At 31.1% G+C, this 27,853-nt stretch overlaps 1 protein-coding gene across 3 annotated transcripts in view; it reads right to left on the bottom strand.

Moving 5' to 3' along the window:
• Positions 1-1,001: 1,001 nt before the first annotated feature.
• Positions 1,002-27,853, bottom strand: part of LOC142319316 (suppressor of lurcher protein 1-like) — a 1,297,987-nt gene continuing 1,271,135 nt past the window's right edge. For all 3 annotated transcript variants that reach the window (XM_075356472.1, XM_075356462.1, XM_075356483.1), the window contains 2 exons: positions 12,573-12,832; positions 1,002-1,507 (listed from right to left, as the gene is read on the bottom strand). In XM_075356472.1, the coding sequence (XP_075212587.1) occupies positions 1,446-1,507; positions 12,573-12,832 (322 nt within the window). In that variant the 3' untranslated portion in view covers positions 1,002-1,445. The remainder of the gene's footprint in view (positions 1,508-12,572; positions 12,833-27,853) is intronic.

Below are 27,853 nucleotides of genomic sequence, written 5' to 3'. Positions count from 1 at the left end.
AATGATTAAAAAATATTTTTTTTAAATTAGTAGAGTGATGAATCACATCAATGATTCATCAGTGTGATGAATCTCATTAATTGCGAGTGATGAATTAATTTTTATACCTCAAAGAAAAACCAAAATTTTAATATCTAAGATTTTTTGATTTTTAAGAAAAAAAAGATTTGAATCTATTTTCGAATCATAAAAAGAAAAAATTATTTCCTTAAAAAAAGTCAAGATGATGATCCAAATCTTAAAAGATCATTAAATGAAAAATAAATTCATAAAATGATTTCTTGATCTTAATGCCATAAAAAAGTGATGATTTTTCATTTAAATAAAAAAAATTATCTGAATCCTTCATCTTTTTTTTAAGTAATTTTTAAGATGATGGCATGATTAATGTTAATTTCTGTGTACTTTGGGTTGTTTATATTTTATAAGCTTACTTATTTATAAAGTTCACAGTTTATATTACATAAGCTTATAATATATTATATTTTTATAATTAAAATTAGGTCTAATTTAATTATAATTAAAATTAAGTCGAGTGTTCTAAGGTTCTAGTTCTTGTGAAGATAGTTGCTTGCTTTTACATGGATTTGAATGCTAGCTGTGGATACCGGTGCTCTTTGGTGTTGGGTTTCAATTAACTACACGTCTCAGGACTGGTCGGTCTGAGTCTGTTCAAGACTACACATTTACCGGTACGTTTGCAATTACACACCAGACTGTGTGTAGATGCCTTGGAATCTGCAGAGTACTGCCGAGATCACGTCAGTGCGCGGTTAATCTGTAAACTGGTATACATAAATATATAAAATAAAAAAAATAAATGAATAATACGCTGATTTTTCTGTGTAACAAAAATCTTGCACAGGAAGATTATGAAAGATATATTTTTGTAAGGAAAGGATAAACAGAAACAATACAGTTTTGTAAGTGAAACATCCTTACCAACAGTTTCTTAATTATTTATTGAAAAACAATCAATTTTATTTAACTATCTTAGAGTAGAAAATATAAAATACATGAGTTAAATGTTAACGTATTTAATTATCTTATATTTATTTATATAATAATAAAAAAATGATTGTTTCATTTAAAATTTCACCATCTACGGGAAGAGAATTTTTTTTTCGAGTACGTGCACGATTTTTATTATTTGCAGGAGGTTCAGTTAATGTCATTTAAAGGAAATCACAAAATTTTTTATTCCGTTTTATAAAAATGTACTTTTATAAATAAATTAATAAATAAAATAAGTAGTAGGTACTATGTTTGAAACGTTGATGACTGTCATTGTGTTACGGTTTATCATCATTATTACCACTTGATTTTGTTTTTAACTATTGTCTTCTGCAGATTTGTTCCGACGAAGAAAAAATTATTCAAACGTTTAACAAAATCATGAGAGAATATAAAATCTATATGTCAACAACGGAAACCAGTTTTGTTTTTCATTTAAAAACTGAGATGACTAACAATATTATTAAAATTAACGTAGGGTGTGATATTGGACCTGAAAAAAAAAGATAATATTAAATAAAATCCATTATAAAATACTTAATTAATTGACTATATGCCAAAAAATATTACCAGCACATGGAAAAATGAAAATAAAGCAATTTTATAGACTTTATAAACCTGACCTTAGGATATTAGAAGAATGTATTAACCTTGATCAAGAACTTCATTCGCTTAAATGCTAAAATATACTTTAGAATGTTGATCCCCAGTTAATTTCTACAAAATATCTTTAAAAAGCGAGGAAAGCGTTGATAAAATTCCCGGTTTTGGCTTCGTCAAATTTTTACTTCAAATAGGCCATAGGGTTTTACTTTCCCGGCAAATATAGAAGACTATATTAAAGGGGAAAGTATGGTGATCATGTCAATATTGAAGTATCGAGTTTTTTTACAGATCTTTTCGTTTAGGGTTCAGTGTCTAACTAGTTCATCCAATTTAAAAAAAAGGAAAATCTATATGCGTATGAATGCAGATATTATGCACATATCTGCATATCTGTATGTGCATATGTATGCACATACGAACATAGATTAAGGCTTTTGGCCTTATATCTCAGGATTGACCAAACCGATATTCTTAAAACTGACTCAAATATTTCTATATATTGGGTATTAATCATAATAAATTTTTAAAAAAATTCGTTGAGGAGGTGGGGGATGTCGAGAAAAAACCAATTTCGAGTTTATTCAGAGACATTTTAGAGCAAACCTTATTAAGCAAATTTGTTACTTACAACATATATATAAATAACCAAACATAAAAAAAAATCAACCCCCACCTCTTAAAATTATAATGTATGTTTTCTCTTCTTTTACTGTATCTTCCTTCTGTTTAAATATTTTTCAAAAGTTTTCTAATATTTATTAAATAGCGTTATCAAGGGATGTCAAAAATCCTTTTGAATTACAGATCACAAAGTTAAAAGGCACAAAATCTTTTTTGAAAATATTTTTTTTCTTAGTTTAGCCTTTATTGAAGGGGATATTAGAATTAGAGTAAATTTTACCCAAAATAATTTTTTAAGATTAACCTATATACGAATATTTCTAGAAAAATATTTCTGAAAATTTATTCCTCCATCTCTAAAAAATATTCATTGTTTGTTGTTTTTTGAACTGTTTTAATGTTTATTATTAATAGGCGGAAAGGTTATACAACACAAAATATTAAATGCCTTAATGCAATATTTAGAGTACAATTGCGAAAAAGATATAAATGTTCAGTAACAGAATTTGGAATCTTATTTAATAACCTTAATAAAATTACTTTACCTTTAAAAAAAAAAGTGCAGTATTAAAGTATAATTGAGAAAAAAATAAAGATTTTTATAAAACTTTGATTCCAGTTGATCCTCCTGACCAGATTACTTTTTTATCGTACAGATTATTCTGTGTTTATAGTATAAGTGTCAAAAATATCAAAATTGTTGGTAAAATCTTTAGATTCTAGTTGATCACCTTGCTTATCAGTTATTATAAAACATTTATAATAATAATCACAACTTGCAAAACATATTTAAGTGAAAGAAATTAAAATAAAATTCTGAAAAACACTGTTAAATGTTCGCATATCGTCTACATTAATTCTAGATATAGTTAGATTTTAAATCTTGAAAAGTAAAGTTTAAAAATACTGATATTTTGATTTCGGTCCCATTGAACTCTCTTGTTCTTAAGTTTATTTATTAGAGTAATTATTTACTTCAATAAAAGTGGCCCAACTTGGTTGTTAATTGTTATTCAACAAGGCTACAGATATTATATTTCGGCAAAACAAAAAAAAAAAAGGAGAAATGGGTACTTGATGCCTTCTAGTCAATAAAGTCGAAAATCACATCAAAGATGGGATGCATATGTTTACATCTATCTAATTTCACCTTCTTGGGCAACAGGTTTTCAAGATATATAGAAAAAACCATTTAGAAGTAAATTTGAATATTATTCAAATAATTTAGTTAATAATTAATTTTTTGAGTATAATTCCAATGTATAATTTTTAAATGTATTGGAATTATACTCAAAAAATTAATTCTTAACTAAATTATTTGAATAATATTCAAATTTACTTCTAAATGTTTTTTTCTATATATCTTGAAAAAATCTGGAGTTTTATATAACCTTCATAATATTAAAGCACAATTTTCTACGACACTATACAAAATGTCAAAAGTTAAAATTGGCAAAAACTACCAATCTCCTTTTTTAAATTTGTCCAAAATTTAATACCAACAATTTTTTATTTTTATACAAATTTTTGAGCCATTTTTCAAAGAATTTATGTTGTGCCAGTCCGGAGATATTAATCAAAGTACAGACACGAATAATGTGTACGATGAATATAAAAGTTTGCTTGCACGTGGTAGACAGTCGCTATGCAGGGTGGTGATTCAAAAATACCGGGTGATTCAAAAAGACTTCACAAATTCAAAAGCTTATAAAAATGTACTGAGATAACTTATAGATTCGGTTGAGGTATCATTTCATACAAAAAACACATCAAGTTTGTCATCCAACATTCACTTTGGTTCATTACGGCTTGTTCCAGGTAGCTACCCTGAACTAGAAACTCTATGTTGTAAACATATTTCTGTAATCTGTCCACGGGTTCTTTACGGATATTGTGTCCTACAACCGCGGTATATGATACAAGAGTATTATTTGATTGGGCGCTTGGATCTCTAGACCTCTCACGCCCTAAAGAAAGGTAATTAGCGATGCCTAGATTGAATGAAGTCGACTATTTCTTCCGGACTAGCATTTCCCTTGGAGCGTAGAATTTTCTGCCTTATTAAATAATTGGATAAATAAACAAATAAATAATATATATATATATATATATATATATATATATATATATATATATATATATATATATATAGAGAGAGAGAGAGAGAGAGTACAATACGTTTTTTAGCTAGTAATAATTTGTTTCTGATTTAATGGACATTTACTTTTACTTACATCTTGAATTAATTTTTGTTTCTACTGATAGTGACTTATCAATCAAAATGCGTATCTACTTTTAGATTTTAAATTTTTGAAAGCGATTTCTGCGCGCTTTTTCTGTTTACTTTTGTTTCAGCACCAGAACAGGACAGATGATTCTTTATTATAATTAAAATAAAAATTAATTATGACTTAAAAATACTGAATGTTACAATTTTTTTATACGGAAAAATTATAAATAAACTCATCTCATACATTCATAAAAACTTACGCTAGTCTCCAGAAAGGAGTGTTTATATTATTAATGAAAATATTTATTTTTATATGTAAGTCACTTTTATTCAGTTTGCAAATCAATATTTATATAAATTTAGCCCCAAAAAAGTTTTAATTATATACCAGCACTGTAAGTGATTCTCGGAGATTAACTTAGTTTGGCCAGAAGCGACAATGCTCGTTTTAGTCGCCAAGTTTTTGGTCTCATCTCATTTCAGCAGATTACTTGCAAAAATGATCTGAAGCTGCATTCATAACAGATCACATAGTGTATGAAGAGGCATAACCGTTTATTTTTCCGGTTATTTTACAAATTATTATTTTAATTTTATATTATTTATTTTATTATATTTATTATTATTAGTCCCTTTTGTTATGAAAGAGCGAGCATCGACAGCTACTATAGTCATTAGCCGGTGGAAATTGGTGGCATAAGAAAAGATGCATGCCTGACCGGGATTCGAACACGGGACCTCCACACGAAATGCCGAGACGCTACTTACTCAGCCACGGAGGTGGGAATTTAATATTAGAAATATAAATACCAGATATAAAATAATTCTATTAAATTTTATTCAGATTTAATCAACCACCCTAGTGACGCCAGTTTTGTAGTATTCTAAACAATTTAAATTAAATAGCTAAATATTTATTTTATCTTCATTTAAATTTCATCCTGAAATTGTTACTCGAAAATATTTATCGTAAATTGATACTCTAATACAGCGAGTTAAACAAAATAGAAAATTAAATTAATTACGCAGCAGAACACGGTAGTATAACAGTAATAGTTTTACGTTTACTTTTCACCGTGAAACCACCACTAAAGTTTAAATTGTTTTCACAGCAAATATACCTATACTGTTAAACCTTCAAATATAAAGCTTTTCCTCATTTTCCAGCAGAATACAAAACAAACTTTAGAATGCATTTAACAAACGGTAATGCAAACTAAGCATTTTATGACCCTATTAATCGAGGTAGAAACATGTAAATATAGATGATAGACGTAAAAGATTTTCTGTCTTATAATTAATATTAATATTTGTATTTCTTGTACATTAATATTATTTTTGCTACCGATACATATTTGCTTGTTTCTTAGCAAAAATTATTAAAATTTGGAATTTTTCAACGTATACAAGTAAGAGTAAGTTTCTTTCCCAGTAAGTTTAAGGGTAAAGAACAAGCTTTAAAAAATTAAGAGTGATCTAATCTTATTTCATTTTTTTTGTCTCCTAGGCATAATTTGACTACATCTGAAATTTTGAAGGAAATCTCAACTAAACATTTACGACCGAAATAAAAATTTAAATCACAAAAATGTTTTTTCTGAAAAATGTTTTAAAATATATTTCATGAGACTTAAAGTTACGAATGGATCGGAAACATGGACATTTACAGTGAATGATGAGTATTACTTGCGGAGGTGAGAGAGAGAAATTTTAAGGAAAATATAAATATTTTCAGTGAAAGAGGAAATTAATGGGAGATGAGAACTACTGCAAAATTAGAAAATTTGTATGGATTTGTACTTATATTGTCATAAGTATGAAAAAAAGGAGAATTAGATGGGTTATATTCAAAGAATATTGTAGGATGGATCAGTTAGAAATGTACTTTGTAGAAAACCGGATAGAAGATTAAGAAAGGGACGACCAAGAGGGAGGTGGTTGGATGTCGTGGTGGGTGAGTTGTGGAAGAAGGAAGTAAGGAGATGATAAAGATTTGTTGTTGAACCGGGGGATGTTTAGAGGAATGTAGTGCGAGAGGCCAGAGTCCTTCATGGACTCGTTGACCAGAAGTAATTGTCTGTTATATATATATATATATATATAAAACCTATGGCGTCTATTTCTTAAAAAAAAAAAAAAAAAAAAAACAAATAAATAAATTATTATATTTAATAAATAAAAGTTATTTTTAATGTAAAAATAATAATAATTATTATAATAAATGCCCTGAGGTAGATTTTACCCACGTCCGAAACACAACATCTACGTTTCACGTCCAGGGCGGCAACAGCTGTACTTACGTACAATACATATAGCTGGCTAACGGGGCTCCGAGTAAATTCCTCGGATATGTTACTCTTTTTGGCCTGTTTCCACCTTCAGATCACCAGACGGACTAGATTTACCGGCCATCTGCAGATCATGCACAACTAAACGATTTGGAAGTGAACTCAAACCGTATTTAGAACTGGCGATGTGGCGACCAGGGTCAATGTTATTGCAGGTGTAAAGGAGACCCTTCCGTTATCCACATGCCCCCTGCGATGGCAAGCATGTAGCATTGGTGCCCATGTATGTCGGTGCATGGGTGCTCTGAAAGCTTCGGTGAGTAGGAGCCTGGAGTCAGTGCAGAGATTGCGCATCCGCTCTCTGCCAGGACATATGCTGGTTCCACCGGAGTACCGGAACGGACCTCCACGGTTAGTAGCCCTGGAGTGGGGGTGTACCCCGGCGGCTAACCTTACTCCAGAAGGGATTAGTAATAATGCAAGTTGAACAACAATCAAACGTGGCAGAGACTTCACGAAAACACTCGTTTAGAACCAGCCGTTTCGCCTGAGGTGAAACGGAGAAAGAGTGCACAATCTCATGGTATTGAGGTTGAGGCAAGAAAGAGCTTGCAAAAAGCTTTTTTCTAGAGCAACGTACCTAAACCTAAATACTTAGTGATTACAAAGTAATCACTCGTAAAAACCCTGCAGAAAGTCAGCTACCTCAAATCTAAAAAGATAGTAAATGCCCGCAAACCTAGAGCAACAACAACTTATGCTCAGGTTGCGGCTGCTGTTCCCGATCCTGCTCCAGTTGCTGTCGATGAAAGTCAGTTCATCAGGTGACTTGCGCCCACTTTGGCTAACATGATTGAAATAATTATTGAAAATAAAATGAAGCCTTTCAATAGTAAAGCACCTGTTAAACCAAAGATATTAGTGCAGCCTCCTGAAGATAAATCTCCGAAAGTTGCTCTTGTTCAGAAGAAAACGGACGCCAAACCAGAAGCCCATCTTAGAGAGATTTTAGATGATTATAAGAAGAAAGTGACAGTTTCGCAGTCTGTTATGGAGGCTCCCAAGCCTCCTACAACTTAGATGGCCTCTAAACCACAGAGGCCACAAAAACACACAGGGGGGTAAGTGTCCTCCCTTCCGGGGGCGGTGAATAGTGCGATTCCCATGTCGGGGGTCGACCAGGTTTCCACCTCTGAATCGGCGCCTGTAACCGGCGCCGATCCATGTAGGTCGTCGTCTGCGGCTTCGCTGTTCTCCGATTCGAAGGTCGGAAGCTATACGGGCCACTATGTTCTCCGCGAACACGAAGTTGTTCGCAATATGGAGAAAAAAGGGAAAAAATGATGGCCGAAAGGTAAACCAAGCCCACAAGTTAATTTAAAATTAGCGAGTCGATTGTACAGTGGAACATTAATGGATGTTTTTCAAACATCCATGAGCTCCAATGCTTGGTACATGATGTAGACCCGATTTGTATACGTCTGCAAGAAACACAATTTTGCCAAAATTAACATTTTAAATTAAGAGGATATGATGTATTTCGGCGAGATCAAACGCCAAATATAAGAGTTAGAGGTGGAGTAGCCATATTAACATCGACTAGAGTTACCGCCGAAGCTATTGATCTAAATACAAACCTACAAGCCGTCGCCATTAGAATGAAGCGTCCGCTTCAGGTCACTATCTGCAGCATATACTTGCCGAATTTTTATTAAAATGAGGATGACATAGCGCTATTAATTTCTGAGCTTCCCTTCCTATTTTACTGGTGGATGATTTTAATACTCATAACTCTCTTTGGGGATCGGATCGAGTAGATCCCCGCGGAAGAGAATTGGAAAGATTCCTGATGAATTCTGACCTTATTCCTTTAAACGATGGGTCAGGAACTTTTTTCAATGCCAGAGATTGATCGATGTCCTGTATATCTTGCACTCATAAGCGGATCGATAGCACCGAGGTACACCTTCCATGTTTTAGACGATTTACATGGAAGCGATCATTTCCCAGTGCAAATTGTAACTGATGTTACAAGAAAAACATACCCCATCTCTAAAAGAAGGTTGTTTGATAAGGCAGATTGGACGAGTTTCACAGCTAGGACGATACTCCCCGAAGCAACAGGAGTTATCGGAGATGATGTCGACGCTATAACTAATGCGATACTTGACTCGGCATCGAGAAATATTCCCAAAACATCTGGGAACCTTACGAAGCGACCCGTTCCATGGTGGAACGATGAAATAAGTGAAGCTATTAAAAGAAAGAAAAGAGCGTATAACGCATTTAAGAAACGTCCTAATATAGGTAATCTTATTTCCTTTAAAACATACAGGGCGTATGCAAAACGATTCATGATAGATTCAGAGAAACGATCCAAGCAGAAATACGTGTCGTCCATTGACAGAACTACTACTGCATCAGACGTTTTGAGGAAAGTGAAGGCGATTTTTAGGCGCAAAAACGTTGCTCCCATAACTACCCTTCGAGATGAAGATGAAATTATGGATACTCCAAACGAAATCGCAGAGTTATTATCCAATCACATCAAGAAGCAAAGCGGCTAACTACGATGAAGATTTTCAGACGAAAAAAGGAGAACTTGAAAATCTACTAAATTTCAGCACTGAGTATAATTACTCATACCCTTTAAAATGGAGGAATTCGTGAAAGCGTTGGAGAAAGCAGTCAACACAGCTGCTGGTCCGGATGAAATCCATTATAACATGATCAGGCAGCTGAATACCACTGCAAAATGCAGATTACTAGAACTATATAATCAAATATGGCGGGATGGAATGTACCCGCAGCATTGGAAAAAAGCACATGTTGTTCCAGTACCAAAGAAAAATAAAAATTTAACAGATCCCAATAGCTACCGTCCTATTTCAATGACGTGCGCTATCGGAAAAACGCAAAAAAAAAAAATGATTAATAATCGACTCGTTTGGCTTTTAGAAAAAGAGAACCTGATATCACCATATCAAGCAGGTTTTCGACAATACCATTCTACCACTGATCAAATGATCAACTTAGGGAACATTATATACAACAACTTTATTATAAAGAAACATTGTGTCGGAGTCTTCTTTGATCTTCAGAAGGCTTTCGATATGACCTGGCGACATGGAATAATGCTCCAGTTACAAGAATGGGGCATTCGTGGGAATCTGCCAGTTTTACTCAGCAACTATATGAATGACCGTACTTTCCAAGTACGCGTCAACAATGAATATTCATCTGATAGAAGCTTGGAAAATGGTATACCACAAGGTTCACCGCTGAGCGGTATCTTGTTTACTATTGCCATTAATAAATTAATATTAGCCATTCCAGTAGAAATCAGCAAAAGCGTCTATCTTGATGATTTGGCAATTGTGTATGCTAGCAACAAACTGCTATGGTGAAATACAAACTACAACGAGGGACTGACGCTCCAAACGAAGTTGCGAGGAATAATGGATGCCAATTTTCACCAGAAAAAACGTGCTGTGTACACTTGTGTACGAAGAGAATTCCTCACCAAAGTCCTATTTTGACAATTAACAACAATCCAATACAATATAAGGAAAATGTGAGACTTGTATTGGATATATCCTTTACGTGGGGATTACATATACAGGACTTGAGTGATAGATGCATAAAAGCCCTAAACATTATAAAATACTTATTCAACATCAATTGGGGATCAGATAAAGAAATATTATTGAGACTATAAGGCATTGGTTCAATCAAAACTAGACTACGGATATATTCCACTAGGAAGTCGCATTTAAGAAAGTTAGAGGTAATTCTTAATAGCTGAATAAGATTTGAGACAGGCGCTTTCCACACAAGTCCGGCGACTAGTCTAATGTCCGAAGCCGGAATAATGTCACTACATTATAGAAGAGAGATCCTTTTATTTAGATACGCAGCAAACATATGGGCTTTTCCTGCTCGTATAAATAAAAAACCTTTTAACAACCATTCTTTGGCTGCATTACATCAACATCGTGTACCTATTCCATACCAGCCGGAATTAGGTACCACGGAATTAGATTTAAGAAGAAAATACGAAATTACTATTCTAGAGACATTAGCAATTTATACGAGAGAAATACCGCCATGGCTTTTGCCAGCGGTAAATACAAGGTTGGATCTCTCTCAGGAAGAAATAAAAAAGAAGCCAGCAGTGATCATCCAATAGGAATTTTTAGCAACCGTCAGTATCTACGAAGAATATATTAGAATTTATACTGACAGTTCTAAACCGAACATGGTGTTTGTTGCTCCATATATGTAAATGGAGAAGCCCACTTTTAGAGACTGCCAGATATGGCCAGTGTCTATACGGCAAAACTTACTGCCATACAGAAAGCTCTTCGGTACACAGAACACTATTGCGAAGAGAGAGTGCTAATATGTTCCGATTCTCTAAGTGCACTTGTTGTAATTCGGAAAAAGAACATTAAGGATATCCTAATTTAAAACATCCTGTCCATTTTGTACGTTCTAAGTCAACGAGGACAGCGATGGGTATTTGTATGGACAACAGGGCACGCTGGTATTGTAGGTAATGAAAGCGCAGACGAAGCAGCCAGAAAGGCAACAGTCTGCGATGTTTTGGATGCAATTCCTGTAAGAGTGGCAGATGTTAAAAACTGTCTAACTAACATAATAAGAAACTAGTGGAATACTGATTGGAGGAGTTTAAATACAAAATTAAACTGAAACAAAACTTCTCCGTATAAATGGAAAAGCGACGTGAAGTTTATTTGCCGAGAACAAGTTCTTGTGACCAGACTTAGAATCGGTCACACCCGAATAACAAATTCATATTTGTTAACCGGCAAAGAGAGACCAATGTGCGGTGTTTGTAATAAAACACTTCTAACAGAAGAGTGTACCATATTTGAGGACCTCAGAAAGAGGTTCCTGCTAACAAATGATATTGCTGCTGATTTGGATAATGGAAATGAAGGAAAAATAGTTGCTTATTTACACGCCAGTGGACTTCTTAAAAGTCTGTAAATGTGAAAATTTTATAGCTATGTTAAACAGACTGTAAGGGGTAGTTTTATATATATAAGGGAGTCTCAAAGCGTGGCACGTATAGTGAAGAGAGGTAGCCCTCTTGCCTAGGCCGCCCTGGCTCGCCTGCATGCAAGAGCAGCGAGTCGGGGTATGTCCAATGATGGCATGGGGGATCCTCAAGGGTGGTCTGTGGGGAAGCGCAATGCATGCCTGTAGCCAAGTAGGTCAGGACCGGGAAGGGCAGCCTCCCCGCCGAGGGGCTTTTTGGCCGTCCGGAACAGGTGGTTAGATTGTTCTTATGACGCTGGGAGGATCCCGATGGGTTACGTCCTACGGGAATCATTATAAGTGGGAGTCAACTGCCACGGCATCCTCGGGCGACTGATATACTGCTTAACGGCGGTTCAGGTCGCCCCGAGGATACTAAAATTAATAAATAAACGAGTCAGGTAGAAGGAGATAATTGTATTGTATAGACTCCTTTCATGTTCTTTGAGATATTATCTCAAATTTTAAGATTGGGGCGCTTTACACCCCATAAGTGTTGTTTGTTTATAGTTGTGTTTTATTTTATTTGTGTACGTTGTGCTTTTAAATAAAAATGTAAGAGCCCTTTACACCCTTACATATGACGACCCTGATGGTGATACTAACCTCTTTTTAAGAATGTGACGAGAGCTAATGACCTTAGTAGTCGATGCCCGTAAAACACAAACAAAAAAAAAAAAATAATAATAGTATTAATAATAATAATAGTAATATTGACATGATAATATTTTTTTAATTATTAATTTTACCTATAGTTAATGTTGATGAATGACCTGTCCTTTCAGTCGGTCTAACAGAGGTAGGTATGTCCTCTTGATCAAGAAATTGGTAACTGGCATTGAAACCTGTACCATCTAGACGATCATTTGATCTAAATGTTACACGGAAAAACTTTCGATCTGACTCAACGCTAAATTCTTGTAATTGACCGCAGTGTCTTGAATACTTACGATCTCTTGCCATAAAATTAGAAAACTCGACGTAATCGCTCGCCGAGATGGCTTCACATCTGAAAAAAAAAAATGTTTTAATAATTTTTACATAATTTAGTATCGCATATCAATAAATATGAAATGACAGTTACATCTGTACATTAATCAATTACCCTTTTTTTCATGATATTTTTGAGTTTAAATAATTCATTCGCAATTATATCAGCTGTTAAGCTGATATAATATCAGCACGCCAGCACCAGTTAGATAAATGTTGATGAAACTTGCAAGGTGTTAAATTTATATAAAATAATATTTAAATTGACCTTGTGTTTTGAATATTTAAAATTCTCTATGGAATAAACAACCTTGTTTTTTTAAGATTTTCTTTAGATGTAATTTATCAAAAATGTTAGATAAACTTTCTCCTCTATAATTTTTTGACATTCTTAAATGAGGGATTTAACCTTTCTTTGTTTTATAATAGCGATATATTTATTTTTTGTTGTTATTTATTCATTATTTTTTTGCAATTATTACTTTTATTATCATTAATTTTTTCAGAATGCATATTTTTAAAAAAATTTATGAGATAAAATTAAAGAGAATAACATTTTATATATTTTTTAAAGTTTTAAAATACCGAGTGCAGTTTTCGTCTTTTTTATCGTAAAAGTTATTCTGTTATTATTGTTCTTTTATTTATTTCTATCCTTAAATTACTTTTCAAAAGAAAGAAGCAAAAGGATATAAAATGAAAAATATTTAGATAAGGAGAAATTTTTTCTTGAAATATTGACTGTGGATTGATCTTCATCCTAAAGTAATGAATAAAAATTTTTACCAAGAATAACGTTGAGTTAAGAGGAAAAAACTACATTGCATATCTCCATAAATAATACCAGTTATTTCAAATGCCGATCTCCGTGGCAGAATGGTATCGTATTGGCATTTTATCTGGTGGTCCCGGTTTCGAATCCCAGTCAGGCACGGCATTTTTCATAAGCTACAAAATTTCCATTTCATATTTCTATTCACAAGCTTCAAGATTATATGGTGATATAATCATCAAAAAATTAATAATTTACACGTAAATAATCGATCATATTATCAAATGAATTCCTTCAGTTAATAATGAAGAGAATAAATAGGGTTTTCTAAATTCTACGTAACATTTACAACACTCACAGATATATTTTAAAAAAAATAGGGTAAATATTACTTGCTATTAATAATGTTTCCCTAGAATGTTTTATAACTCTTGATGTACCGAAGTTTTCTAAAACTAAAATTTTGGTTACTAAATACTGGAAATTTTAATGAGCGAGTTGTATCCATTTAGTTTACTTCAGATGTATTTAAAGCAATAAGCATTAAATATGTCTTACAAATTGTGCATTACGCAGGGAATTAAAAATAATTTTTTTTAATGGGATAAGTAGCTGGAGAGATATTAAAGGGGGTGCATGACTCGAGAGTAAGAATTAATAATATTTTGCGTTTACAAAAATCTTATGTTACAAAAATTTAATACTATCAGAAATATCATTGAATGTAATATTTATAAAGGTTATGAAAAAAGGAAGTTCTCCTACATTGTAAAATTCGATCATTATTTATTTTTATTACAACTTTTGTTTAATAGTTTAAACTAGAAAATTTATTTATTTATTTTTTTTTGGTTGTTTTTAATCAACTCAACAAAGGTGTAACGAGGGTAGCAGACCTTGATAAAGAGTCAGACAATAAAGAAGTTTTTCTTTTATTCAAACATTCTAAAACGCTTTGGTGAAAATTTTATAAAATTTGACTGTTTTAATAGTCATTATGTAACTTTATGGGTAAATTTCTGTGTAAAAATAACCATCAAATTAAAAAAAAATCAGTTTTATAACAGAAAGGGAAATTACATTTAAGGTTCTATTTTATGCTTAGAATGTTCAATAACAACATTACAAAATATTTTTCTATATTAATTTTATTTTTAGCATCTAATTGCAATGTAAGTCTGGTTGAGAAAAATTTGTATTTACTTTTATTCTTCTTTAAGGTATTTATTTATTACACTCTTCTAAGTGCTTTGGAAAATTTTTAGTTTACAAAACCCCCAAAATTAATCATTTCCTTGGTATCAAAAAATTTAAAAAACAACCGGGATTAAAAAAAAATTCAAAAATAAATTTTCAGACCTTTAAAAGGGAATTTCAAAAAAAAATTCTAATTTTTTTTAGATATTGTCGCGTGTTCGCGGATCGATCTGGATACTGAAAGAATGAAACTTATTATTTAAAGAAAATAAGACAAATTGATAATGATAATAATAAGCGACAATAATAAACAACTTAGAATAATAATTAGAATAAAGACAATAATGGCAGCAGCAAGCAATAATAATAAATGTTAACAATAAAAAAATGATAATCGAAGTAATCACAACCACAACAATAACGGTAATAATAGCAATAATATAATAACAGACAGTGATTACATACAAAATAGAATTTAAAGTAAGCGTCAGGATTTATTACAGGTAGATAAATAATATTGGAAACCAGAATTCAGTCCCATTGACAAAAGACATTAGCATGACCGCCAGTATTAACACTTTTAACCATTAGTATTGTATTAACAACAATAGTACAATAGATAAGACAAGTCTGAAGTTGTTTCACTACAAATATCTTTGCTGTTCACAAATAAAAACTACCCAACAATTTATGAATGAAATTTAGTACATTATCTCTTTCACTTGTAGTCTAACAGTAACTCACCGAACCAGTTCTTGTTTTCATGTAGTGTTGGCAGTAGGATTACTTGTAACAAACCCTAATCGCGCTGAACTTAGTTCACTAGAAATTCGCTCCTTCACTGACCTCCTCGCAGAATACTCTCGCTGACTGACATCTCGCAGAATTCTCCTCGCAGACTCACATCATAACGTCTCGCTTAGATTGATTTTGTAGTACTCATTTCAACTGGTCTTCTACGGGTATTTATACTCTAAATAGCAAAAACAATCCTAGTTACCTGCCGGCCCAACTCTAAGCGTGAGAATGATCTACTGCCCTCACGTTTAGGCACGAAATTTCAAACCTTGGTCCGGTAATTCTTATCGCCAAACGATATCTGTTTAGGTGTGTCAGTGGGCAGTATTAGAAAATACGATTTTTAAATGGACCTATTAGATTTTACTAAAAGGGTTCCTTTTAGTCCCTTTCTGGATTCCTTCCATTATTATATTTTCTACTACATTCTTCTTAATTGTTAGGAATCCGTTACTCAGGTCCGCTATACCGGTCTTGTTACCATATTTTCATGAAGATTGCACGTACCAAAAACAAGCTAATATCTTCATTTTTTAATAAGAAATTTAAAATAGTAAAATTTAATGTACCCAATTTTAACACTTTAAAGTTGGAATTTAAAAAAATCCTTTCTTGGTATGCGCTTCCACCGTAAGTACATGTATATATATTTTCATCAATTTATCTTCAGTAGTGTTTGTTGAGCGATGAACGACATGTTTCATATACGTATATACGAACGTTCCCCCGCGATATTAATGGTGCTTTTACCGTGAAATATTTTTTATTTAATAGCAAACTTATTTATAAATAAAAATTATTTTTTCTTTTTCTTTTTTTTTATTTTTTTTTTCTTTATAAATTAATCAAGAATATTGTTTTTAGAATTTCATTAAATCCTGATAAAATGAAAAATAAAAGTTATTAAAAATATAGAAGGAATACATGATAAACAACCAATTGTTGCCCAACGCTTAAATATACGTGATTTAGAATGTAGTAATGAAAAGTGCTGTGAGATATTTTTATTTCAGGACTTCCTTATGAACTACATTTTCGGTTTACTTTTTGGTTTAAAATAAATAAACTGCTGTTTTTGCATATCATCTCGGTATCTTACTCGTCATTTTCTAGATGTTGTCTTGGTAATAGATGGCGCTATCAAATGTTGGTGGTCGGTTAAAGGTAAGGGTTCGTATCCCTCAAAAGGACCAGTGGATATATCGCTACAGAAGCGCATCCTTGGTTTAGGGTGAACGTCGTTACCAAAAGTTGTATAAAGTTCACCTTTGCGGTAAATGTCGAATACAAATAGAAATAATCTACGAGCTTCTGCCAGCTCACACAATCCACCATAAGTCGAACCGTTGGACATTCATGGAAATATTCATCGAAGCTCGAATAGTTGTGACCCCCAGTTATTTTCCGTCATAGTTGTGAATTCCTCCCAATTCTCCAACACATGTGACAGAATTATTTCTCGTACATCGGTCGCCATTAGCTTTCTATGGTACATGAGATCGAAAAAGACACGCACCGTCTCCTACAAAGGATATAATTGTATTAGGTAACAATTCTCATTAAAATTTAAATATTCTATGCAAAATATTTTTGCATTAAAATAATTGATTGATTTTGATGCGTTTCTAACATCCCCGTTGCGTCATCGTCCGCGCTGTATGGTTACTTGCGTTTCGTGTCACGTTCAGGGGGTATTTAGCCGGTCATGGCTCACTTCGCTCGCCCTTCCCGTTTAGCTTGAGGGCTCTTCCCCTTGAATCCCGCTATGTTCATTAAAATCATGGTTGTGAGAATAATAATGATAAATAAAAAATTAAAGTTTGTTCAATTTATAAAAAAAATATTAGTGTATTGTAATTTCTTCAGAGCAACAGTTTAGTCAGTACAGGACCTGAAACTCTGAGTGATCTATGAATGTGGGTTTCAAAACAGTAGGCCTCAATCTTAAAAATATTAGTTATAGTTGGTTACCGAACAGTACTTCGTACGGGTAAAAATGTATTTTACCCGGTTCTTAATGATACCCGCGACAAACACCACTAGGAGGTGACCGCACTTCGTTTCTCATTTATTTTATGTTTTTAGTCAAATAAACGGAGACAAGTGCAACCAGTCGCGTCGTACATTCGGTAACAGTGCTGTGTTGGTTGAGCTACCACGCTGTACACCATCACATACCTTAAATAATCAAAATGAAAAAAAATCGAAAATAGTTTTTAGATATTTGTCTGAAGAGTATTTGCAAGCCAATCTAGTGAATATCTCGTCTAGAAAGTAGTATGAAAGGGAGAAAATTTACAATTATTATTGAAAATGATTTTATCTTTCTTCGCCCTTTACAAGGTCGAAACTTTAGAAATTAGCTTTTAGATACAACCATAGATCAAGTTCCCCTCCAATCAAAGATCAATCCCCTCCAAAAAATCAAGTTGATATCTTTATTTATTACCGAAAAATTAAAAAAAAATTGGAAATTTTATTACTAATCCATTTTAACCCTTTAAACTTGAATTTCAAAAAATCCGTTCTTAGTGTGCACTTACACTGTAAGAAAAAAATCATGTACACAAATTTTCATCAATTTATCTTCAATAGTTTTTTCTGGGCTTTGATGAATCCGTCAGTCATTCAGGACAAGTTGCTTTATAGGTACATTTTTATTTGAAAATGGATAGTTCAAATAGCACTAAACCATGCAAAATGAGTTAGTTCTATAATCTAAGATTCTTTAAAAAATTGTTCTTTTTATAAATAAGATAACTTTTGAACACGATCTTTAAATTTTATAAATATTCGATTTTATCTTTTATTATTAAACATTTATCACATCCTACATAGTTATTTTTTTCAGTATTTCTAATTTTCATCTTCCGTACAATTTACCCTACTGATTTATTTTAAAGGGAAAATTATATGAATGCCTTAAGACCTGTATAATTAACAAACATATTTTTTGACAAGATTGTATGATAAAATTATACTCTTAACAATTTTTCCTTAAAAAAATCATTTCAAATTTATACCAACATTAATATAAATTTATTCGAATATTAAAAAAAAACTTAAAAAACAGATAGGAAAGAATTTAACATCAGTTTCGTAGATTTACAAAATATTTTATTTTAACTAGGCATTTTCAATGCTTTCTTTAATTTAAAATTACTAAAAAGTAATAAAAAAAAACCTGTCTTTCACATAAAATTTTGATTAAAATATTAATTCAAATATATTACAATAAATCGCATATAATTTTAATATTTATTAAGCCACTAATGACACGTTTATTTCTTGATTTCTGACGACTGAGAACTTCATTTATTCATTAAATAAATTATTAATTTACAAAATTTTTGTTTCAGAGAGAAAGTACATTTTTTTAAAACGCACACATTTGATTCAATTTTATGATAATTTTAAGAAAGATTTTAAATTGATAACATTCTCTAGATTTAGAAAAAAATGATTTAAGACACACGACATAATTTTTCAATTAACACTTCTTTACAAATCTGCATACTGTAGAATAAATAAATAAATATATACGAATAAAATTAAGATATACGTTTAACCAGCACGAGTTGTGGTATGAAGCATGCGGAGGGAAGTAGCAGTCCTTTACGGCTGTCTCTCACACACAAGTATGTAACGTTTTTCTCTCTCTCACACTCACGATTGTAGCTTGCCGCTACTGAATTCTTTAGAGCTCTATTCTCGTAGTGGAGAACAGTATATATATATATATTTAAATAAAATAAAACGAAAATTAGATTACACAAAGATTAACGTTTAAAAAAATTGCGTTTATAAAGAAAGAAGTTGTTTTCAGTTATTTAAATATCTATTTTTTTTTTTGAAGACTTAATTCTTGTTTTTTGGTCTTTTTTTTGTTCAATTTGATGCTGACTTCTGAAAGTGAAAATTTAAAATAATTTAATATTTTTTTAGTAAGCTGACTATATAGCTTAGTAAGCTATAATTTCCAGAGTTAGTTATGTTTCTAATATTACTAAATAATTCACCAGATATTATTTTAGGAAAAAGAATCAAACTGCAAAGAAAATCTGTAAAAAAATATATTTTTTTTTAAAGAGGTAATGAAGGAATTAAAGTAATGAAATATTTTCTTAATGATGACTGAAATATTACAAAAAAAAAATATTTGAAAATCTAAACGTTGAAAGAGGTCTGGTAATAAATTTAAAACTTATGTAACATTTGTTTTATGAATTTTATTTCCTACATTCTCCGAGATTATTACCTTTTGAACTCATAAATATTGATATGTAAACTCACAAATATATTTTACTTAAATGAAACAGTCATGTTTGCAACTCTTTAACTCATTAACTTTATAAATAAAAAATAATTTAAGGTATAGTCTTAAGATGCAGGTAATTCCTATCTTTGTAGATAGACCTACATAATAATTGTAGAAAGAACTGAGGTTTAATATAAGAACATATTATTATTATCATGAACCATTTTATTATTATTACTATTATTATTAAGAATCTAAATTATTATTAATAACTAGAAATTATTATTAAAACAAATACTAATTATTAAAATTAATCCAAGTAAATATGTGTGTTACTACAGTTAATACGGAGGTTAACTGAAATACCTACCTTGTGAATATTTTTAATTAATTGTTTATTCAGCCGATGGAAATTAGTAGGTCTGTATTAACTCGTGAACACACACACACACACACACACACACACACACACACACACACACGCACACACACACACACAAAATATATAAAATATTTTTAGGAAACATTTTCTGAGGTTTTTAACGTTATTAACGCTAGCTTTGGCATCCTTTAACATGATTTTTTTTTTTGGTTTTCTGGATAATGAGTTTTTGTTAAAACAATTCTTTAAACAATTTAACACGTATTCCAAACCTCTGATGGTAGAATTAAATTTTAATCTGCAATTTACTCGTTGATGATGTACCGCCTACGTTTTGGGAAAAATCATTTAAATATTAGATTTTTTTTATTGATGGATAAGAACGTATATTCATAAAAACGGCAAATAATTCGGCTAGTATTTTTTATACTAGATAATAAAATTTTGTTTCATGGTAACATCATCATCAAATTTAGCTAATGGGTTTTGATCCTTAAAGGAATCATTAGGTTTGACAGCTATAAGAGAGATTCTTTAGCGGGCTGTTGACTTTTCCATTATTACTGACTTATATAATTATTGCTTCTACCTCATTTGTACGCGGGAAGAATGCATTGCAACTATGAGAAAAAATAATTCCCTTCTAATTTTTTATGATTTATATCTTATAATTGCTATTTAATTTTAAACAGTTCCGCTGTCACGAAATATGGATGTAATTGTGTTTGGCTAACAGTAAATAAACTTGTTTTCACAATGAAGAACTAGCAAATAGATATATATCAGTGTATACTTTACTTTTCTCTACATAATTTTTCATAATTTATTTTTATTGAAACGCAAAATTTTTAAATAAATAAATAATTATATAATAAAATATTCTTGAACTTCTATAATTGAGAATTTTCACTTTAAATCTATCATGTTAAATGTGAAATCATGGAAATTATGTGTTCAGTAATATTTTTAAAAAGAAAGATCGATGACTGCAATCGATCAGTCGAACTTCATTCTTGGTCGCTGAAGAAAATATACGAAGTAAATAATTTTAATTTCCCGTCTAGCGCTCTAGTTGCAGAAGGGAAATTATTGTAATCGGTCCAATTTGAACATATCGAGTTTTTCACTGGATCTTTACTTTTTGACACATAAGGAACCCAAAAAAACGAAAGGAAATTTCCTGGATATTAATGTATGTACGGTGTGTGTTTCTTGGCCAATGTGTTCGGTGACGCACTAAATCACCTTACATCTCCAGACCTACTGGACCGATTTTGACTAAACTTGGTTAGATAACTTCTATATGTGGGAAATTGACGCCAGTAAATTTTCAACTTAAAAGGTCAAAGTTGTAGAGCAAGGTCACTCTGAGAATTTCGTCTAATTCAGGTCTTATTTTTCTTAGGCACATTTGTTAACAATTAAATAAGAATAATCTTGGCAAAAAAAGTTAACTAGTGGCTAAGTGGGTATACTGCGTCAATAGTACCTCCTGTCACCTCAAAGAGCGTTAGTATAACACTGATGTACTAAATTAAGTTGTGTGTGTATGCGTGTGTAAGCCGCGTGACGGGAAAGTCCTACAACTGTGCTGTCAGCTTTTTTATGGTTATTTAAGAAACACATTCAAAAATACTAAAGTTTTAATATTAAAATCTAAAAAAACAATTGCAATATTATTAAAAACGGGACATTTTGTAACAGATAAATTAAAGAAAGAAATTCTAAATTCGATCCAATTTTTTTTATGTGTTCAGACCTTAAACAAATAGACCGATTTCCTGCGGCGGTAATATATGCTGTTCTTCCAGATAAATAAAATGAAAAATTTCTTTTTAACGAAAATATAAATTTTCTATACAGACGATTTGGTAATATTCTCTTTTTTTGTAATTACAATTGTTCAGTAGTGCCTAATTAAAATACTATTGTAATACAAGTTAGATATTCTGATATTCAAGTTGTATTCGCACAGTAATTCAAGAAAGTTATTTGAAAACTTTGAGTAAATCATATATACGTACAACCTATACACATATTTTTTTACTGTTTGTTTATTGTCGCCTAAGAATCATCAGCGACATAAATAAAATCAAGTGTTCATAAATCATTAGAAGATAAACAGCAAACATTGGATAACAATTATCGAAACAGAAATACCACCTCTACATTATTTCACTACGCACACAGTACTCCGTACGGGATATCACCTAAGCAAAACTGCTAAATTAAATTAAATTAAATTCTTCATCCCACTATCACAGTGAAACAAAAAAAAATTTTTAATTATTTGTTCCGGTTGATTAAATCCTTTACGTCTGAACCCAAGTTTAATTGCCGACGAATAGTTCCGAACATTGGGCAATGTGTAAGTGGTTTACGAACTACTTTACATTACAGTTCTACTAAGGGAATCCAAATAGATGGGCGTGGATTAGCTTTGTGTGCCCAATCCACAGCCGCGTTAAAATGTCTTGGTCTCTTCTGATATTTGGCTAAAAGCTTTCTCGAAGACTTTTCCCGGATATAAGAGCCGTCAGAGAACTCAGCAGCCAAAACCGTACATTGAGTCTGTAGTTTGACACGGTCTGCCTTCGTGAAGTCGCTTTCACACGATAGTTCTAATCGGAGGCCATTTGTTGCCGTTCTTTTGGCAGCTTCATCAGTGCGTTCGTTCCTGAGGATGCAGAAATAGCCCGGGTCCCATACGAATACTCTGTCTTAATTACTCTTGAGAGGGAATCATAGATAGTTCGAATAATGGGGTTCATATCGTTTGCAGTTTAAGCTCTCGCAGTTACAGATCCTTTGTTTAGTTAAGTCCTTTCAGTTCTTACTTAAAACCGGGTAAGATGAGTTTAGTTTTCGAGTTCATTAAATAGAGAGCACCGATGGGGAAGTCACTCATGGCATTCGCATCGGTAGCGACCTGGCCGAGACGGACTGGAATATGTCAAAAGGTTTCGAAGATGACCTCTGGTAAAGCCCTCCTGTAACGGCTAGGAACGAAGTGGCTGGCGGAGGGTGTCTTCCCCTACGGGGGTCAGGAGTTCAAGCTTTCAAGGATACTCCTAGAGATAGTTATTATCAGGAAGCTGTCGTTAACCGAGCTCAAGAACTCTAAAGGCAGAGCAAATTGCGTAGGCCTCGCAAAAGAACCAGTGGAATAAGCATTAAGCTTATACATTATCTGTTTATCAGCGAGTATTATTGAACAGACACACCCGTCGATAGAAATAGAGCCGTCTGTATAGATGTGGGTGTAATCATTGTACATTTTTATGTTTCATCAAACCACATGTTTCTTATCTTTGAACACCTCTTGAATACGGTTTTCTTCACAGGAGTAGAATTTTTTGTAGATTTCTTAAATTTTTACTAACAACAAAAATTAAAACTATAATAAACTTCTAAAAACCCGAATATTTAAAATGTAATTTAATCTTTAATTATTTGAATTGTGTTTTTTTAAACAATGTTAATGAAGGAATTAAATAATGACTATCACCATTTTATTAATTGATTTTGTCCTCAAATATTTGAAATTTACAAAATCTGATATGGATAACATATGACTTTCTTGTACGCCTATTAAATTACATTTACATATTTTTTTTAAATGAAAAATACATAAAATTTTATTTCATTCAAAACTTCTGATATTTTTTCATATTTTTGTTGTTGTTATTGTTGAATTATTATTCATCGTAATTTTTTTTACAATGAGATGTAAATAATTATTAATAAATCAATACATTTAAACTAAAATCGATTTGAACCGATATGCCTTCCCCTAAGATAAAAATATTTCAATAATTAAAATTTTATTTAGTTATAACTCAGAAACCAATGAAAATAAGTACCACTCATGATATATATATCGTTGAAGTTTTTCAACGATATATATAGTCTCATCTCAATGAGATCAATCACTTTTGATATCTTTCCTCTACTTCTTTATTTTATTTAACTATTTTACCGATAACATATGTGAAAATTAAAATAATCTACTCAATTAGTCTAGTGGTTAAAACCCGTCATCGCAAAATCAGATGATGTTCGAAGTCGAGAATTCTAAGGTTCGAGTTCTTAAAAAGGCGGCTGTTATATGAATTTGAATGCTAGACTGTGGACATCGGTATTCTTTGGTGGTTAGGTTTCAATTAAACACCCCTCTCAGGAGTAGTTGCCGTGAGTTTGTTCCAGACTACGTGTTTACCGGTACATTTATACTATTTTATTGCATTACGTCAGACTTGCCAAACCGGTAGCGGTAATTCCATTCAGCTATACACTCACAACTAAACCCGGCAGTACCTGGAATACTGGTTGGAGAAAAAATATGTGAATATTACAGTACATAATTTTATTCCTATCATTTCAATATTTTTATTGTTAAACATTTAATTCTTTTACTTTTTTTTACGAACAGTTTTTAAAAATACTTATTCGGATCTTTATAATATTTTTCGGTATCTAAAAATCGGGAACATCACATTCTATTATATATGTATACAAATATGTAGATGAGTACATGTGTGTACTTAAGTGCGCTGGCTTGTTTGACCATATTACATATATCGTATGTATACAAATTATGTGGTATTTTTCACTTGTATACTTGCTTTCATATTTAATTGGTATCAAATCCAGTTAAGAGATATTTTTTAGGAAAGTGAACAAAATAATTGTTTCAACCATTTATGAACAGAAAATGACTTTTTAAAATTAGGTTTAAAAAATAATTATTCCTTTTCATTCTCTTTGCCATATTTATACAAACTCCAGAATTCTGCAAAATTTACAAAAACAATCATTTGGCACATCGACTCGAAATTATCTAAACTTTTTAAGAATTACAAAAAACAATTTATTTGTAAGTGAATTAAATGAAGTATTTTACTAAATTATTTCTATACTTTTATTTTACGTGGGCTGAATGTAGAAGTTGGCAATAAACACTTTTTCTTGATTTTCTTTCAAATATTAGTATGACTTATTGTTGATTAAGAAATAAACCAAACTATTTTTCAATATTTCTACATTATTAACAAACGATTCATACTTATGAAAGAATTATTTTTTCTTTGTTTATGGAATTCATATATTATTACATTTGTATGAAAATTCCATAATAAAATGAAAAACTTAAGAAAAAACATTTTTTTTCTTGTTTAAGAAAAAAACAAGGTCCACTGTTAGGTATTGATGAAATAATAAAAAAAATATTACAAATTTTTTTCTTTCAAATCATAAAGCAACAAGAAAGAGAAAGTCAATCCTGTTGAATAACTACAGCAGTTTGTAGCTACATCATAATATATAGGATTTTTTGATCATCGGTCATCTAAAATTGATGAGGGCATTTAAAATGTAAAATGTACCTTTTTAATATTAATATAACATAGTTGATTCGTCCGCTACTGAATGCATATATCATGAAATGACATCTATTTTTCGTAAAGGTTTATCTAAGATTTACGATTATAATAAACTTCAACAAAATTCATAGTATCAATTTACTACAGTTCTTTTTATACATGCTATAAAATTTAGAATTTATAGATATAAAAATGTTTTGTCATATTTTTATGCATTTACATCGGTTGAAGAAATAATTGTTGGTAAAGGAAAAAAAAATATTTTTCCAGAAATTGATAAGCTATTTGAGATAGGTTTTCTATTTTGATGTAAAATACATATGTTATGTATATATTTATGAGTATGTAATAGTGATTATGTTCATTTTTACGGAAATGAATAAATTAGACTATAACGAGAAATAATTAATTATATATATATATATATATATATATATATATATATATATATATCTCTATTTTAACACGATATGGAAGTTTTATCCGGAGACAACTACTCTTATTGTACTATACTAACAATTTCGTAACTGGTGTTTCGAGCAAGTCTGGATTTCACTGATCTTTCAAGAAAACACACGCATTATATCCCCATGCATTTTATTAATTACATTCCAATTCTTTTCTAAGTAAGGTGTAACAGGAAAATAATAATAAAAGAATATTAATTGAAAATAATCAACATAACCTTTTTTTTCCTGTTTAGCCTCCGGTAATTACCTTTCAAATAATACTTCAGAGGATGAATGAGGATGATATGTATGAGTGTAAATGAATTGTAGTCTTGTACAGTCTCAGTTCAACCATTCCTGAGATGTGTGGTTAATTGAAACCCGACATTCCAAAGAACACCGCTATCCACGATCTAGTATTCAAATCCGTGTAAAAATAACTGACTTTAATAGGAGTTGAAGTCTGGAACTCTCGACTTCCAAATCAGCTGACTTGGGAAGACGCGGTCATCACTAGACAACCCGGTGGATTAATCAACAAACCTAGGAATTTAAGAAAATTAAAGTAAAACGAAAAAAAGAGTAACATTTATTCATTGAGGGATAGATTGGAAACATTTATTAAGCCACTAAGGACACGTTTTTTTCTTCATTTCCAACAATTGAAGACTTCATTTATCCATTAAATAAATTATTTCTTTAAAAACTAGTTTTTTTTTTAAGAGAAGTAAATTCTTTTAAAGCTTATACGATTGATTTATGATAATTTTAAGAATAAAATTATATATATTTAAATAAAATAAAATAAAAACTAAAATTAGATGAACAATTTTCAAGGAAGAAATCTCGTTTATAAATAAATAATATGTATTCAATAATTTATTAAATACCTATTTTTTCAAAGCGTTAATTTTTTTCTTTCCTTTTTTCAAAAGTGGTGCTTACTTCTGAATGTCAAAATTTAAAATAAATGAAATTTTATTTTTTTAGTCAGCAGACTAATCATTTTTTATGGTTTTTCAACGAAATATAATTTACAGAGGTGGTTATGTTTCTATATTACTAAATAATATACCAAATTTATTATTTTACGAAAAATAATCAAACCGCCAAAATTAATTTTTTTTTTTTTTAAGAGGTACTTACATGAAGGAATAAAAGGAATGACATATTACCTTAGTGATGACTGAAATACTACAAAAAAATATCTGCAGGTCTAAACGTTGAAATGCAACGAATAATAAATTTAAAGTTTATGTAATAATTTGTTTTGAGAATTTTTTTCCTACGTGCTCTGAGATTATTTCCTTTACAATAGTAGGAGAATCATCTTAGTTCAAAGGATAAAAAAAATAAAAAAAATATTATGTATCTAACGTGTACCCGTTGAGTGATAGATTGGAGATGGTGGGTGATGTTATGAGCTGAGGGAGATCACGTGTTTGTTAGCTTAGTGGTGGAAAATTTCTCACCATTGCACTTCTTAAATTCACAATATTCGCCTTTTTGAAAAAAAAATTTCATGAACAATATAAACAAAACAAACGTCTTTCTACCTAATAGCAGTCACATTGTAGAAGAGTAATTTTTTTCGAGTTATTTTAATAGGATGTTATTCAAACTTCCTCACGTTTTTTTTAAATTTTTCACTTCATTATGGAATTTTCATATACATTTTATCTTACTAGTAGATATTAGAAAGACATTTGCTTTTTTCTTATTATTCATAAAAATGTTATTTAAAAAAGGCAAATGTTGTTTTCCTTAAGAATTTAAGAAAAATAATTAATATTTTATAAAAAA

The sequence above is a fragment of the Lycorma delicatula genome, chromosome 1 (genome assembly GCF_047948215.1).
Source record: "Lycorma delicatula isolate Av1 chromosome 1, ASM4794821v1, whole genome shotgun sequence".
Taxonomy (NCBI): Eukaryota; Metazoa; Arthropoda; class Insecta; order Hemiptera; family Fulgoridae; genus Lycorma; species Lycorma delicatula.
The sequence above is the reverse complement of the archived record's forward strand: the minus strand, read 5'-3'. Positions and strand labels throughout refer to the sequence as shown.